The 15616-nt window shown below is 59.1% G+C and overlaps 2 protein-coding genes across 5 annotated transcripts; both read right to left on the reverse strand.

Moving 5' to 3' along the window:
- Positions 1 to 1659: 1659 nt before the first annotated feature.
- FGF8 (fibroblast growth factor 8) lies at positions 1660 to 7244 on the reverse strand (the record flags this gene model as incomplete). Of its 4 annotated transcripts, none has more annotated exons than XM_079793924.1 (6): positions 1660 to 1950; positions 2795 to 2901; positions 6061 to 6208; positions 6471 to 6557; positions 7083 to 7119; positions 7213 to 7244. In XM_079793924.1, the coding sequence occupies 6 exons, from the start codon at positions 7242 to 7244 to the stop codon at positions 1660 to 1662; spliced, it is 702 nt and encodes a 233-aa protein (XP_079650050.1). The 4 variants fall into 4 exon arrangements, with proteins under 4 accessions (XP_079650050.1, XP_079650049.1, XP_079650052.1 ...); XM_079793923.1 differs by having other exon boundaries at positions 6061 to 6241; XM_079793926.1 differs by lacking the exon at positions 6471 to 6557.
- A 5284-nt stretch (positions 7245 to 12528) lies between these two features.
- Positions 12529 to 15616, reverse strand: NPM3 (nucleophosmin/nucleoplasmin 3). Its single transcript, XM_079793812.1, has 6 exons — positions 14637 to 15616; positions 14249 to 14334; positions 13893 to 14012; positions 13706 to 13799; positions 12963 to 13087; positions 12529 to 12870 (listed from the first exon to the last, which is right to left on the reverse strand). The coding sequence occupies exons 1-5, from the start codon at positions 14923 to 14925 to the stop codon at positions 12972 to 12974; spliced, it is 705 nt and encodes a 234-aa protein (XP_079649938.1). The 5' UTR covers positions 14926 to 15616; the 3' UTR covers positions 12529 to 12870; positions 12963 to 12971.

The following is a 15616-nucleotide window of genomic DNA, read 5'->3' on the forward strand; positions in this document are numbered from 1 at the left end:
TGGAAGAAGCGACGTGGACAAACCCCAGGGTATCCCCAATCTCACTACTCCAAGGCTTTCCACTGAACCCTGAAATTCCTGATCCACCTGGATGGCCTGAGCCTGGGACTTGCAGCTGCAACTCTGGGAGACCTATGTGTTTAGAAAGCCTTGGGGTGCTCCCCTTCCAAAGGAGGTGCCACAGAACGGAAGCGCAGAGGAAAGAAGTTTCTGGATTGTCCTCGGACCTAGGAACTGGGCACCCTCAAAGACGGTAGCAGAAGCAGCTAGCATGGGAGGCCTCAGTTATAGAGACTGGGCCAGCTCTGCCCTCAGGAGACCTGCTACTTCCGGGTTTGGGCTCTTCATCACACCATACCACGGTGTGGTAGGATACCAGGGTCAGCAGTCCCCATCCAAACACGCCCCCTCCACCCCCCATGGACCGTCCCCTTGCCCACACCATGACCTGCTCTACTAGCCCGACTTCTGCTTCCCTTCCCATCCCATGCCCAGCTCCCCTCCCTCCAGGCCCATCTCTCCAAGGGGGGCAGCCTCTCCCTAAACCATCGTCCCTGGGCTCTTTTGCAGCACCTGAGCTCAGCACCTTCTGCTCACAGCTCTCTAACCAGATCTGCGAAAGCTAACACTTGTTCTGTGTCACAATTGTCAACACCAGCCTTGGAGGTCCCCCCTCTGACATACCCCCACCTTGGACCCTGGCAGCTGCTCTTTTCTTTCATTTTCTGGAGCCTGATACTCAGAAAGAATGAGCTTCGGCACCTCCTGTCTCTCTTCGCAGACCTAGGCACACACAGAGAGGCACTTCTTTTAGACTCATTGAGTCCATGATCGCAGCTCTGGTCCTAGGAGAGTCATCATTTCTGGCCCAGAGGTGGCCTGGGGAAGTGTTAGCAATAAATCCTGTTAAAAGCTAGGAAGTCCATGTCTCCCAGGACCAGCTAAGAGCCTCTTCTTGCTCCTTTCCCTGCTCCTGTCCTCCCAGGGAAACCCGCCAGTGACAATGATGGAGACAGCAGACAGACATGGGGCCTTAGGCTAAAGGGAGGCTATAGTCAGAGATGGGGCCTGATTTGCTGCATCTCCCAGCCCACGCTCCCTCCCTCCCCGCCAGCTGGGGCAGGGCAGGGGGGAGGGAGGTTGACCCCAGCAGGACTTACCCACCAACACACATTTTTAATATGCAAATTAAATAAATATTTTAGTCATTTAATAGTACTAATACACAACCTCCCCCCACTGACGCCCACCCTTAAAACACCTGACCTAAGTGCCTACCCTTCCCTCTCTGCCCCCACCTGGGGGTGCAGTGGAGTTCCTGGCTGCCTGGCCAGCTTGCCCTGCGGGCACTGGGGGCTCAGGAGCCCCTCTGCTGGATTAGAAAAGGCCCCCCGACTCCTGGGCCACTAACCGGCCTTCCTGAGAGTTAAGAAGACACCACAGCCAAGTGGAATACAAAAATAGAGCCTCTCTTTTGTTTAAAAAAAAACAAAACAAAAAAAAACCAACAGCAAACAATTATCAACAACTAGAACCCGGGGCTCCCCCAGCTGCTCCCCAGCCTTCAGCGGCGCAGACCTCATCTTGCTTGAGTTTCTCTGTCTGTGCTGCCCCGAGAAACCTCTGCGCTGGGAGCTGCAGGAGGGGCCGGGCAGGCGCCTATCGGGGCTCGGGGGCCCAAGTCCTCTGGCTGCCGCGCAGGCTGCGCGTGAAGGGCGGGTAGTTGAGGAACTCGAAGCGCAGGCTCTGCTCGGTGGTGTGGTGGCCGCGGGGCAGCCGCTTCATGAAGTGGACCTCGCGCTGGTGCTGCCGCGTCTTGGAGCCCTTGCGGGGCCGGCCCTTGCGGGTGAAGGCCATGTACCAGCCCTCGTACTTGGCGTTCTGCAGGGCCGTGTAGTTGTTCTCCAGCACGATCTCCGTGAAGACACAATCCTTGCCTTTGCCGTTGCTCTGCAGGTAGGAGTGCCAGACACAGCGTTACTGGGCTCTCTCCGGAGCCCCCCCATCAGAGGCAGAGGGCAGGCGGCCCCGGACAGCAGGTGGGCACCCCAGCAGATGGCAGGGTGGGCAGGAGCTGCAGCCCCACCCCCTGCCTGGGCACCCGCTCTCTAATCCCTCACAACCCGCAGCCCACCCGGCAACTTCCTGTCCTCCCGGGCAGCAGTGACACATGGCTATCTACCGGCAGGGCTGGGCCCCGCCACAGAGAGGCAGAGAGGGGGCCCAGACCCTGCCTGCCCTGGCCTCCTGCCCGCCAGTCTGGCCTGAGCAGCTAGCACCCGTTTCCCCAGCTGCCCCCCTCAGGCCCTTAGGATTCCAGCTCCAGGGCCCCTGGGCAGCCACCCTATGGGGGAGGGGAGGCCTGCGAGGAGGCGCTGAGCCTCAAGCCCCAGAAGCCCAGCGAGTGAGCGGGGAGCTCGAGGCTGGAGAGGAGCCGTGACTAATGGGGCCATTTCAGAGCTCGGCCGAGGGGCTGGGCCTGCGGCTTACTGAACATTCCAAATGCTGGTACCATGTAATTGGACATAATAGCAAAGCAATTTGGCGATTTGTTAAAAAGATATATGGAATTTACCAGCCTCCCCCAAGCCCCTTCCCGAGCCTTCGTTCTTCCCTCTTCGCCTTTACAGCTTTTCCTCTCGCAGGCAGTTCCCTTCTCCCTCGCCGCTCCCTCCCGAGCATTCGGTAACCCCAAGGTGGCCCTGGGTCTCCCTGCCCACCCCGTGGACTTCCTAGAGGAGCTCCCCAGGCCCCCGGCCCCTCCTCCCTGGACCCCTTCCTTCTGGGGCTTCACCTTGGCAATCAGCTTCCCCTTCTTGTTCATGCAGATGTAGAGACCCGTCTCAGCTCCTCGAACCCGAACCCGGCTCCCAAAGGTATCTGTTTCCACAATGAGCTTTGCTGTCCGGGACAGAGGAAGGAGGTTATTGGAAGCTCCCCGACCCCCACGGATGTATGTCCTCGCCCCAGCTGGCCCACAGACCTGTCACACCCTAGCAGCACCTGCTCGAAGGCCCAGGTGCCCACGAGGTGGGCTTCAGCCCCCTAGGTAAGATCAAGTCCCCTTCCCGGGTCTCAGGCCGCTCCCCGAGGTTTACAGAGGAGGAGGGACAAGATCATGGTGTACCAACTGGGTTCTGCAGAGTGGCTTTGGGGCCACCCAATTGAAAAGAGTCTCTTAAAACCAGACAGTAATGACTTTTGTGTCAAGGCTTCATGACTAGAGTTCTCCTGCTAATCAAAAGGATCTATGAGGATCCTTCCAACTAAAATATTATGTGCACATGCCCACAGGTAATTATACACATCTGGGTGCAGTGGTGGCCTCCAGTCCTGAGGCTAAATGTCAAAGCATTCCCTCCTGTTGCTGGTGCCTCGGGCTCTAACTCCCATCCCTGCCACCCCCCCCCCCCCCTTCCCCTCTGCTGCTCTGCTGAGAAGGGATAGGGATGGCACAGCTCTCCCTAACACAGCCCCAGCCAGAACTCAGACACCAGCTTGGAGGATCCTGCCTCTTCCCCATGCTTCCCAGTCACGTAAGTCCCCCGCCCCAGTGTCCAGAAATCAACAACTCATTGGTTTTCCCTCTTTCAATGTCCGTCACAGCTAGGCTTCTCGCCCCAGTGACCCAGCCCTTTCTGAGGGTGTGGAGGGAGAAAACCAGGCATACTTTTCTCTCAGTCTGGAGAGGCAACATGGAGCTGGATGCTATGCCTTCTTCCCCCTCCTCCGTGCCTTCAGACAGCCAACTGGCCACAGAAGCCAATTCCTACCCACTCTCTGAGTAACTCCTCCCTTTGAGGCTGTCCCCAAGTAGGGAGTGAGGGCTGAGTTAGCCCTTTGGGACAGAAGGGATGGGTCTCCTGCCATCCCTGCTGCAGAGCTCAGCCTCTTCCCTCCTTGAGAAAGCGGTTCTGGGCCTCGCAGAGCTGCCTCCCAGCCTACAATGACAAGGCGGCACCGCCTCTGTCTCTGAAACTACTGGGAAGAGGGGCATCAAGGTCAGCAAGACACCCTCATAGCCCAGCCTGTGACTACCCACCCCCTTCACATAAGCACAGAGCTGGGACCCAGCAGCCAAGTCCTCAGTCTGGCTCCAAGTCAGCCAGGGGAGAATGCAGCTGTCACCTCTCCTCCCACCCACCTCCTTTTGGATCCAGCCAGTCTGCTCATCCCTTTCCCGGTCCGTCTTCCTGAGCCAGGAGCGGGTGCTTTTAAGGGCCAGGACGGACGCTGATGGGCGAAGGGCGAGAGAGGATCCCACTCAGAGGACTCTGGCCAAGTGGGGCAGATAGGGATGGAGTAGGCCCCCCTGTCACTTCCTGGGGCCCATCAGAAAGCAGCTAGGACCTCTCTGCTGTTCTTTTCCAGACGCTTCCTGTCCTGGCCGTACACCCTAAGTCTCTGCTTTTGGGCCCTCCCGCTTCTCCTCCTGCTGGGCAAGCAGGGCCCACGGAGCCTGGGAAGCCTCCTCTGAGCTTCTGGAGCGACGTGGGCATCAGACCCCCGACGTGGAAGACGAGTTCTTCCAAGGCCAGCGTCGCCTCTTCCTCCCTCCCCAAAACCCAAGGATGCCGGGCCATTTGCTCTGATGGCGTAAACCCAGAAGGAGCCGGGCAGGCATTCGTTCCCTTTCCTTGGAAGCTGAGAAGGGCAGCTAGCAGCCACTTTGGAGGGACAAAGGGCCGATTGGCTGGCCCTGCCAGCCCAGCGGGGGAGCTCGGCCACCGTGCAGGCCGCCCCCACCCCCACCGTCAAGAGCCCCCACTCTCCTTCCTGGATGTTTCTGGGGAGCTGGGGCTGCAGTCTACAGCGGCTTTCCCGGCCGGGCTTTTGGAAAGCTTAACATTTTCAAACCTATTCTTCCACCCAGTGACAGATTTATCCCAGGAAAATTATGTCTCCTTCTCCAGCTTTGAAGGGAAGTCAGCTACGTCGACGCAGAAAAAATGCAGCGAGACATACTCGATCCCCCAAACTGGCTCGAGAAGAGGAGAAAGTATTCAGGAAATGTTAAAAAAGGTGAAAGTAAGAAGAGTTTTAATCGCTCTGCCAGACGCGGGGGTCTCTCCAGAGATTCATAGAGAACAATCTTGAACCTCTTTTTTAACATTTACAGACTTGCAACTCTTTTCAAACTCCACATCTGAAAAAGGGCCCGTTCTTTTTCTGTTTTATATCATTCTCCATTTTTCTTCTTAGCTCTTAAAATGCCTCACCTTTTTATTACATTTTAATAGAGTCTTCCCCTCTCCTTTCATGCTTGTTTAACTTGGTCATTATTTAAAGGTTTTTAAACTCACAATAATCGCTCTCTAAAAACAACACCAGCCGCCCAGAGGGCTTGCTTTTCTCTGGGTACATCAGGACTCTGGAAACTGGCCTTGTTTCAAGGCAGGAATATTGAATGTTTTAGAAATCAATCAGTCCTCAGCCTCTCCGCCCGGCAGTGGCTCCCGGTACTCACCACCCCACAGGGAGCCGGCTCTGACCCACCACCTGGGTTCCTGGGTCAGAGGAGCAGGGAGGGCCCCTTCCCAAGCCTCCTTCCCAGGTGTGGTTGACCCTTCTGATCACAACATTTAAAGGTTCACAGCAAACCCGCCCCCCCCCCCCCAAGCTGGGAGAGTTGGGGGGACTTCTCTCCCTTCTTCCCTTTCCCACTCTCCTTTTGTGGGCCCTGGCGACATATCCTCTTTCAAGAGCTTCCCTTAAACCTGGCCCCCCTCCCCCTGAACCCTCTGCCTCCACCTGCAGCCGGGGAGGGGTGTATGAAGGGGGAGGCGTAAAGGGGAGTTCCTGGATTCATTCATCTGCTGGGCGGGGAAGGGGCACCTGTGGGCCAAGTACTCCCCAAGGTCCCTTCCCCAGACCGCTCTTCTCCAGCGGACCCCCAGCCTGCGTTTTGTGCCTTAACCCCTTGCCTTCTGAGCTGGGGAGCCTGCAGGCCCCTGGCCCACCACACAGTGGGGGCTGGTGGGTGCAGTCCCAGCAGGCCAGCCGGGGGAGGGCAGGTTCCACCAGCCGCTCCAGGCTGCCGCCGCGCCGCCGCAGCCTTACCGAAGGGGTCCCCGTCCTCCGCCATGGCGTTGATGCGCTTGTTGGCCAGGACCTGCACGTGTTTCCCGCTGGTGCGGCTGTAGAGCTGGTAGGTCCGGATGAGGCGGCGGCTGAGCTGATCCGTCACCAGGCTCTGCTCCCTCACATGCTGTGTAAAATTAGGTGAGGACTGAACAGTTACCTTTAGGAAATTGAAAAATACACAACACGCCATTATAATGCTACTCTGCCCAGGGGCCCAAGTGGCCCCCATTGCCCTGTCCCCCGCCCCCCTCCACTGCCCCCGGCAGCCGGCAGGGGCTGGGGGTCCCCCCAACATGCCAGCTCAGGCGACCACCCCCCTCCCAGGAAAGCGGGGCAGACCCAGCCTCACGTGGATGCGCGGGGGACGCGGAGGGAGGTGGACCCACCTGTTGGGAAACACCCTGGGACTCGCGGCCAGCTCCGAACAGGGAAGCCAGCTCCCTGCCCAGCGCAGGCCCCCCGCCCGGGCCTTCCTAGAAGAGCAGGGCGCTTTTAAGTCGGGAGGCAGCGCTGCCTGACCCCTGACATTTATAAAGACAAATTTACGGAGCAAATGTGGAGAGCGCAGAGGGCCGAGGCACCTGATCTTTCCGCCAGACAAGCCTCCCCCGAGGAGTGGGAGCGGGTCCCTGCCGCAGTCACCCGGACCTCTGGCCACGGGCGCCCCCTGCCCCAGCCGGCCCCTTCTCGGCGGCCAGGTGTGGCTGCCCCGTGCGCTCCCCGGCCACCCCGACCTGCGAGGACGCGGGGGCGACAGCGCTGGACTCGGAGACCCGGGCTTCTAGCTTCGCCTTGCACTGGCTGTGTGACCTTGTGCGGGGCGCTACCTCTCTGTTCCCTAGCCCCCCACTCGGGAGAGGTCGGGGTCGGCTTTCTAAGGTCCCTCCCAGCCCCGCGGCGCTGGCCGCAGCGTCGGTCCTGGTGCCCCTGCCCCACCTGGCCAGCGGCGTCCCCGCCGGCCCGGCCCCCGGCCCCCGCCTCCGCGCGCGGCGCCTTACCTGGGCTTGGAGGCACAGAACCAGCAAGTGCAACAGCCTGCGGGAGACAAAAGCGGGCGGGAGAGAGAGGGGCGCGGGGTGAGCGAGGGGCGCGGCGCGCGGCCGGCGGGGACGGGGCGGCGGTACTCACAGGCAGCTCAGCGCCGAGCGGGGGCTGCCCATGGCGCGCGGCCCGGGAGCGCGGGGAGCCCGGCGGGATCACGCCGGCCCGCGGGCGCACGAGCCGGGAGCGGCGGCGGCGAGTGAGGACGGCTCGAGGGCGGGAGCCCAGCGGCGATGCCGACGCGGCTCCGCGGGTCCCCGTGGAAGGTCGAGCGGACCGCGCCGAGTCGCTCTGCGCCGCTACGGGAGCCGGTGGCCGCTGGCTACTCAGGAGCCAGAGCAGGCGGAGGGTAACGGGCCGGCAGGGTGGGTGGGTAGGTGGGAAGGGGAGGGGGAGGGGTGGGGGCGGGGGGCGCCGCACCGGGCGCAAGGGGGGAGCGCGGGGCGGGCGGCCGGAGCCCGCAGCCCCGGCTGGGAGCTGGGGCCGGGAGGCAGCCCGGGGCGGGGGCGGGGCGGCCGGGGCGGGGCGGCTGGCGGGTCTGGGATTGGGGGTCTGGGCCAGGGGAGGGGTCTGGGGACCCGCCGGAGGGGTGTGGGCCACCGGGGTGGGCGCCTCTCCCCCATCGGGGCCTGTCCCCTCGCGCGCTCTTGAGGTTTGGACACGCGGGGATGGGGGTGCCTCGGGCGCCCGCTCCATGGGGTCCCCAGACCCTCCGCAGGGGCTCCCTGGACCGCCGGTGCGGCTGAGTTGGAAGGTGTCAGGGCTCCACCGTGGGGCCCGGGGCACTCTCGCCCCAGGCGATGCGACTGGTAACTGAGCCACCTACTGTGCGCTCCTCCTGGTCCTGCCCTGGGAAGTGGCCGCTGACGCTGGACTGAAGGGCTGTGAACTCGGCTCTCGGGCAGTGCGTGCGTGCCACAGGGAATCAAGCCCCATCCTCCTGCTGAGTACCTCGCCTTGCCTGTCTCTCCCGTCCTGTTCAGTCTCCAAGAAGCCCAGAGAGAGAGAAATCTCTCCTTCTCCCCTCCGGCCCCCATTATCACCATCACCTCCCGCCCTGTCCCCCGTCCCCCACCCCCACCCATACAAATACACACACGCCCGCCAAGACTTGGGAGGAACGAGGAACCACCTATGTGAGGGAGCCCAGAAGTCCCTGGCAAGGACCCCCAGTCCCTGCCAACCCCCAAAGCAGCAAGCTGAGGGGGCAAAAATAACCACTGTCAGCTGCTTTTCCTGGGGAAGAGACTTCATCCAGGCCGCCAGCTTTTCTCTCTCCGAGTCTCATTATTTGTGCACTTGAGGTATTTACACACCTACTGTGTACGAGACAGGGACTGGTGCTTTGTGTCAATGGGGGTGGGGAAAATGCCCAAGGAGAAGGTGTGGGCTTGTCTAAGCCTTTCTCAGACTCTCCTGGCTTCACCACCCCACCTCCCCAGGTGGAGGCGAGGGGGAGCTTCTGGAGCCATGGTGCTTCTTGGGGAGCAGCGTGGGGGAGGAGAGGTGTCCTGGGGTAGGTACTTCTAAGCAGCAGGTGGAGTCGCTGATGCCCAGCCCAGCTGCTGCCTCTGACCACACCTCCCCTGCCCCCTGGCCCCTTCCCGTCCTTGGGGATTGGGATGGAGGAGTTGGGTGGTCTCGGGAAGCCATTAGGCCAGAGGCAGTAAGCAGGCCTTTTTCCAACAGGCAGCCACGTTCTGCCTTCCTCTCCTTTCTCCGTGTCCTACCTTCCCCCACTCCCAGCCATAATGCCAGCACAGAGCAATGTACACATGGGAAAACAGAGTCAGAGGACTTGTCCCAAGATCTCAACCCTCCTCAGAGGAGTGGACTTCCCGAGCCCACCTGTTACTCCCTCCAGGAGTCTGTTCACTCCGTTGGCTCTTGCCCAGACAGACCTCCAGGCAAGGACCATGTCTTATTAGCTCGGAACTTGCAGCTCATGGCACAGAGCTGGGCAGGGTTGCTGTGCAGTTCGTATTCGATGAACCAGTAATGGGGAGACTGGCTAAGCATTCAGACCTCAGGCCATGTGCTGCTTCCCCAGGGACACTTGCCTTCACCCCAACAGATAATAACCATAAACACAACCATTTATTTGCTAACCCCACTGGGAGATGGCTGCATTGGGGGGGGTGGGGGTGGGGAGAGACAGGTGAGGTGGGCTCCATTGCCCACAGCCCAAACCATCCCTTTTTCTTTATTGCGCTCCTCCGTGTTAGAGGCCTGAGGGACACCTGTTGAGTGTCTACCTCCCCAGCTGCACGGCTTCAAGCAGGCGGGAGACTCACCATCTTAACCTCGTGCCTGTACATAGTAGGCCCTTGAAAAGATTTACTTGCAGACATCAATGAATGAAGGAGTGGAGAGATGGAGAGCAGAGGATGGGAAGGGCCTTCTCCCCACCAGCGACCAGCACCCCGGCATCCAGCCTATCCTTGGTGTGTTGTGCATGGTCCTGGAGTCACAACCAGAGTCACTCTGGGCACCAGCCTTTCCTGGAGTGGGGGCGAGAGCCAAAGCTCCTGGCTCAGATCAGGGTCCAACCAGGTTCTGGAGTTCCCAGAAGGTTCTGAAGGCCCTGGGCTGAGCCTCTGTGATCTTAACCCACCCTCCTCTCTCCCCCAGAGAAGACGGGCATCTGGGGCCTAAAAGTGTGGAGGTCAGGGTTTTAGTCCCGCACCTTAACCTCTACCGAAGGGCCCTCCTCTGCAGGACCAGAATTCCTTTACATTTGAAGAACTTCCCCTGAACTTGATCCTCTTCAATTTGGGGGGATTCTTCTCATCTCCCCAAAAGTCTGTGTCTCTAGAGGGCTGCAGATGGGGACACACCCTAACCAGGCCCCAGGTACAGCCTGGGGTACACTCTGTGAGTGACAGATGCAAATATTCCTTAGGGGCCCCAGCAGGCTGCTCTCTCCCTCCCTCACTCCCTTGCTAGCCTCCCAGCCAGCTCGCCCTCTCCTTTATCTTATCAAAGCCCCGTAATTACAATTGCTATTTTGTTTCCTTGAATCTGCAATCAGAGCTCCCTGGCCCTGATGAGGGAGCGCCTGTCAACCTGATCGCTGAGTGACAGCCCGGCCACCTTTCCCGGCCGCCCCCACACTTCGCAAACACAAATACTCTCTTCTCCCCCCTCCCCCCCCCCCCCCCCCCCCCCCGTGCTTACAGATACAAACACACACTCCTCACCAACACAGCTTCTCTCCGCAAACACACCCTCGCGGGTACCCAAACACACACCTTCAGCCTCTTTCCGAACGCATCCCTCGCCCCGGGCCCACCCCGGGCCCCTCAAATCCACACCAGCTTGCGCAGGCCGCCGGGACTGGCGGGACCGGCGCTCGCTCCATCGCGCGCCTCCTGCGCCCGCCGTTCAAAGCGCCGCGGACTCTCCGCCGACCCTTCAAATGCAAATCGTCGAGACTGCGTTAAGCACTCGGGGCACCGTCTGGGAGTCGCTCCCGGTCTCCGCACCGAAGGCAGGCCTGCCGCTCCCCCAGCGGTCTGCAGACCCGGTGTGCGCCTTCATCCCCCGGCGCTCTGTGGCCGAGCGAATTGGCAGCGCTCCTACTGTGCGCTGAGGGTGCAGGAATGGGAATCGAGGAGAGACGGGGGCGAGGAGGGAGAAAAATTAATTCCTAGTTCTTTCCGCGGGGCGCCCGGTCCGGCTGGGGACTCCAGGACCAAGGGGCAGATGTGGATTGGGCCCCCACTGAGGGCAGCAGCCGGGAGGGGACTCGCGGAGACCCAAGACAAAAGTCAAGGCATACAATGAGCCATCAGCGGAGTCGCTGGAGGTAAATATTTGAGCTGAGCCATGCGCAGGGGGTAGCTGGGTCGGCCTTTCCCCCCTACCAAGCCCTGAGAGATTACTTTTCCCAGCATCCAGTGGGTCTCCCGCGCCTCCAACCGTGCACGTGTCTAGGGCTTTGGAGGCTACAAGTGAGAGGAGGTAGGGAAGAGCTCTAACAGGAGCCCTTCCAGTGAATGATGAACAAACGAATTAATTCAGTTTTAACAACTTTTCCCCTCGCCTTCTGCCCAAACTTCGGGTGGCCCAGACCACTTGCAGGGCACGTGGGCCCCAGCACGCCTCAAGCCCCTGAAGAGGCCGCGTGGGGTAGCTACAAGGCCACCGGTGGTTTCACCCTCGCCCACCAGAGGGCGCCAGCTTCTTCCTCCCCATCCCTCTACTCCCTGATGTGGGAAGAAGGCGACTGCTTTCAAGCCTGGCTGCCCCATTCCACCCTGGTTCCTGGTAGAAGCACTTCAGCAAAGTCCTCTTGGCGAGGATAAAGGGGCCTGCGACCCTGACCACTACAGAACAGAGGGATCATCTTCTGTGATCTTCAACTTGAGGAAAAGGGAGGTTAAAAACTGGGCCTCTTGGCTCCTCACCACAGAGGAGGGAACCTCTTCTAGGGATGTGGTCAAGATGGGAGTGCTTTCCAGAGACATTCTCTCCAAAGCTTACCCCAGCTGGCGCAATACCAGCCCCTTCAGGTTATCTAGGGACCCCTCCTACTTGCTCACTCATCTGTGGGAGGCAGAGGGCCTGGCCCCACCAGGCACTGTTCTCTGTCCATCCTCAGCATGTCTGGCCCCAGGCTATCTCAGGAGGTAACCTTTTATTTGTTTGTTTGTTGGCATTGAGACACCCCCACCCCATCAACACAGCTGCTGAACTGCTGACCCCAGAGTTGGTCACATATACAACACTTCACATCAAGTCGATCCCTTTCTCTTCAGGGCACAGCAGCAGCCAAGCCCCAGAACCAACTGATTCCAGGCACCAGAGCCCCTAGACCAGGCAGAGTGTGTGTGTGCGCGCACAGAAACCCCTTAACCTAGGAGGCTGAATCCCAGGGGCTCCTCTCTGCCCCCATATGCCAGGCCACCAGGATTCTGGTTTCCCTGTCACCCAATCTGGCCAACCCCCTCCATCTGGTCCCTGGAATCAGGTTTCTAAGGGCCCAGATCAGCTCGGAGACAGTCTGCAAGGCTGAAAGGAGGAGCAAAGACTGGCCTCCTCCCTACCCTGAGCCCCCTCATGGGGCTAGAGATGCACATTCCTCGGGCTGCTTAAACCCCCTTATCTGCCCCCCTGCCCATCAGCCTGAGTGCTGACAGAGGCCCAGACCCCTTGTTTGGATGCTGATAACCTCCTGGGATGGCCCTCCCCCACCTGTAGGAACTGGAAATGGGTTTGGTGTTGGGAGGTCCTCTTCTAGCTAGGCAGTTTGGGCCTAGGCCTGGCCTAGGGATAACAGGATCCCACATTTCTTCACCCTCCCCCAGGCCTGGGGCCACCCTCGGTGCTGCCACAGTGCCACCTGGTGGTCCCTAGGGGAATGTCAGCCCAGCAGGGAGAGAAGCCACACAATGAGTTGCAAAAAAAACTCTACACCACTTTATTTTCATCCTTTATCCAAAAATGTAAAAAGTGTTTAAAATATGTAGTCCTGAGCTTCAAATGCTGACCTCCAACCGCAAAGGGAAATAGGGAGAGAGGGTCAGGACAGTTCAGAGTTCCACTCCTGAAGAAAAGGGAAGCCCCAGGCATGGTATAGAATTAGAACAACATCAGGACCCTATAAAGAATGGGACCCCCTTTCTCCTAGCACCAGCCCAAGACCCAAACCCCCACCCCCCTCTTCAGTGAAGAAGACATTTAAAATTCTTGATCCTTGTACAGCAACGTGGTGCATGGCATGTATGCAGGCAGCTAGCTGACCTGAGGAGAGCAAAGAAGGGATCAGCATCTAGGCCCTCATCTGCTCCTCCTGCCCTCCCAGACCCTGCTGGGCACCCTGCCCTCCCACTCACCAAGGGGGGTCAGGGCCTGCCCCTCTGTTTCTTGGCAGGCAGAATGGGGCACAATTCATCTTCCTCATTCTCCTCACTCCCCTCTTCTTCGCTCTCTTCTTCCTCAGAAACACTGCTTACAGTAACTGGTGTACACACAAGTAGTAAAAGGAAGGGAGATGGTTAAAGCCAGGTCTCCTTCATATTATGTTCTTCATTCATGCACCATGGTGCTAGGCAGGGCCCTGAACTCCCAGCGCTTATAGTCTAGATGGGAACAACCACCCTAGCCGGTTTGGCTCAGTGAATAGAGCGTCCACCTGCGGACTGAAGGGTCCCGGGTTCAATTCCAGTCAAGGGCACATGCCCGGGTTGTGGGCTCGATCCCCAGTGTGGGGCATGCAGGAGGGAGCTGATCAATGATTTTCTCATCATTGATGTTTCTACCTCTCTCTCCTTCTCTGAATAAAAAATATATACTTAAGAAAATAAAAAATAGATGGGAAGAACCTCAGATACTAAACTGGGTGACAAAGAGCCAAAGGGTTACACATCGCTGGAGCTGGAGAAGCTGAGACAGGTTCCATGAAGGCGGTAGGCATGAGTAGGACAGAAAGTGAAGGACACATCATGCAGAACCTGTACGGCAGCTACACTGGGAGATAAGGCTGGGAGGGGGCAAGAGTGTGGAGTCAGGAGGAGCCGAAATGGGGAGGAGGAGACCTGATGGAGAGTCCACGGAAGGCAAAGGAGAGGACTCTCACCAATCTGGTGCCGCCCAGTGATCCGCACAGGACCAGAACCTGACTTCAGGCGGAAGGTTACAGGAGGTTGAAGCTGGAAGTCATCCAAACTGAGCTAGGAGAAAGACAAGGATGAAGGTGTAGCCCAATCCTCCCCTCCTCTCCCCTATCCCCCTCCCCCCTCCCCAGGTATGGCCAGGGAACTCACCATGGGTTGGCAGGACAACCTGAGGTTGGCCACGGGGACTGCAATCTCCTGGTGGTCATGATTACGGGCCACAACTTCTACCACATTACACTCATCTTTGGCCCCCTCGGTGAGGCAGAGCTGGGAAGGGCACACAAGACTTTGGGGTCTCCCTAAGCAGGTGTTGACAACACAGTGGAGGCATCGATCCTAGAATTTGCTCAACCTCAGAGGTCTCTCTGAATTACCATTGGGGGGGTGGGCAGAGGAGGCGACTCCCACTAAAGAAAAGGTTGGGGGCGGGCTACGGGCAGAGGCCCACCAGTGGCCTGCTCAGGTCAAGCTATTCACCACCACCCCCCTTCCCCACCCCTCACCATGGTCAAAGCCAGCACATGCTCTGCATCATCCTCTTCCTCTACCTTGAAGGTGAAAGAGCGGGTGTGGCCGGAGAGCTCACAGCCTGGAAGAGATAATGGTGTGAGTGTGCATGATTGTGGCGGAAGGGGGAACGCTTCCCCAAACTCTGTCACGTGTGGCCGTGGACTGATCGACCACCATTTACACGCCCACTTCTCCGGAACACCTGGGCGCTCAGCCCTGAGCCCGCCCCACACATCTGGGCAGGGGTCTGGCCCCCACTTCCGCTCCAGCAGCCGCGTGCGAGCCCCCTCCGCCCCCTCCGCCCCCACCCATGCCGTGCACCCCTCTGCATTCCTTCCTCACCCCGCCCCAGGACGACCCTCACCCCTCCTTCCTCAATACCGAAGAAAAAACTGTCCATAGTGACCGGAGCTGGGGCCCGCAGCCCCCCGAGACCCCCGGCCCGGGCTCGGCTCTCCGGACCCCAAAACGCTAACGCGGCGGCCATGCTGCGAGGGCGCCCGGGAACCCCGCCCCCGACACGTACTGGGGAACCCAGCGGCGCCGCCCCGCCTACCAAAGGGGACGCTCGCCTATGAGAGGGGACCGGAAGCGATGGGCCAGGCTCCCCCGCCCAGCCCCGCCCAGCCTGCTCAGACAGGGGGCCGAGGCTGCCAGGAGGAAGCAGCATTACGGAAGCGTGGATTTGGGATTAACGTTCCCGTTCGCCCTCATTACAACCACCATGGCTTTCTGCGGGCAGCTCCTACCTCCATGTTCTCCATCTCTCCCTACCCGGGGTAAACTTTCCTCAAAGGGAAACTAGATATAAAAATGGAAACCTTTCCAAATCCCCCAGCAAAGGTGTTTCAGGGCAGCATTTTTCTTATAAAAAGCAAAGGAAATGCGCTCATATTGGTATTTGCTCCAAGTGAGTCGGGTAGCCTTAAGTGACATTTTAACTCCAGGTATCTTGTACCCAAATCCTCCTCTCCTAGATTCGCTTCCAGCTCCAACGACCTTGCAGCTTACTATCCAGATGGCTTATCTTCAGAGCTTCAGATGCTGGCGCTTGCTGGCAAGACCAACTCCTGCTCCTGGCAGACCCAGTCTTTCGAGCTCCTCCCAAATCATTCCAGAACATCCTTCCACCTTAGACTCCTCTGTCTCGTATTTTGGGCTACTCTCCCATCTTTCACCGTTTAATCAAGAACCACACAAAGCATGTTCCTTATCCTGTTGGATGGCAGGAACTCAAACGACTTGCTCCCAAGTTATTTACACCCAAGTTAAAACTGGCAAAAGGGTGGCTAGGCCAAGAACCAGTCTACTTTTCTTATTTTTTGCCTTGCCTTGGGAAAACCGGAAAGGAGGTCTTTTAT

The sequence above is a fragment of the Cnephaeus nilssonii genome, assembly GCF_951640355.1.
Source record: "Cnephaeus nilssonii genome assembly, chromosome: 16".
In the NCBI taxonomy this organism is placed as follows: domain Eukaryota; kingdom Metazoa; phylum Chordata; class Mammalia; order Chiroptera; family Vespertilionidae; genus Cnephaeus; species Cnephaeus nilssonii.

What these genes read in the sequence shown, in the direction of transcription:
- NPM3 (XM_079793812.1), bottom strand. Translation starts at nt 14,925, where the DNA reads ATGCTGCTTCCTCCTGGCAGCCTCGGCCCCCTGTCTGAGCAGGCTGGG. An exon ending in TATGGACAGTTTTTTCTTCG is followed by an intron (nt 14,335 to 14,636) that starts GTATTGAGGAAG and finishes TATCTCTTCCAG; the next exon opens with GCTGTGAGCTCTCCGGCCAC. An exon ending in CACTGGGCGGCACCAGATTG is followed by an intron (nt 13,088 to 13,705) that starts GTGAGAGTCCTC and finishes TGTGTACACCAG; the next exon opens with TTACTGTAAGCAGTGTTTCT.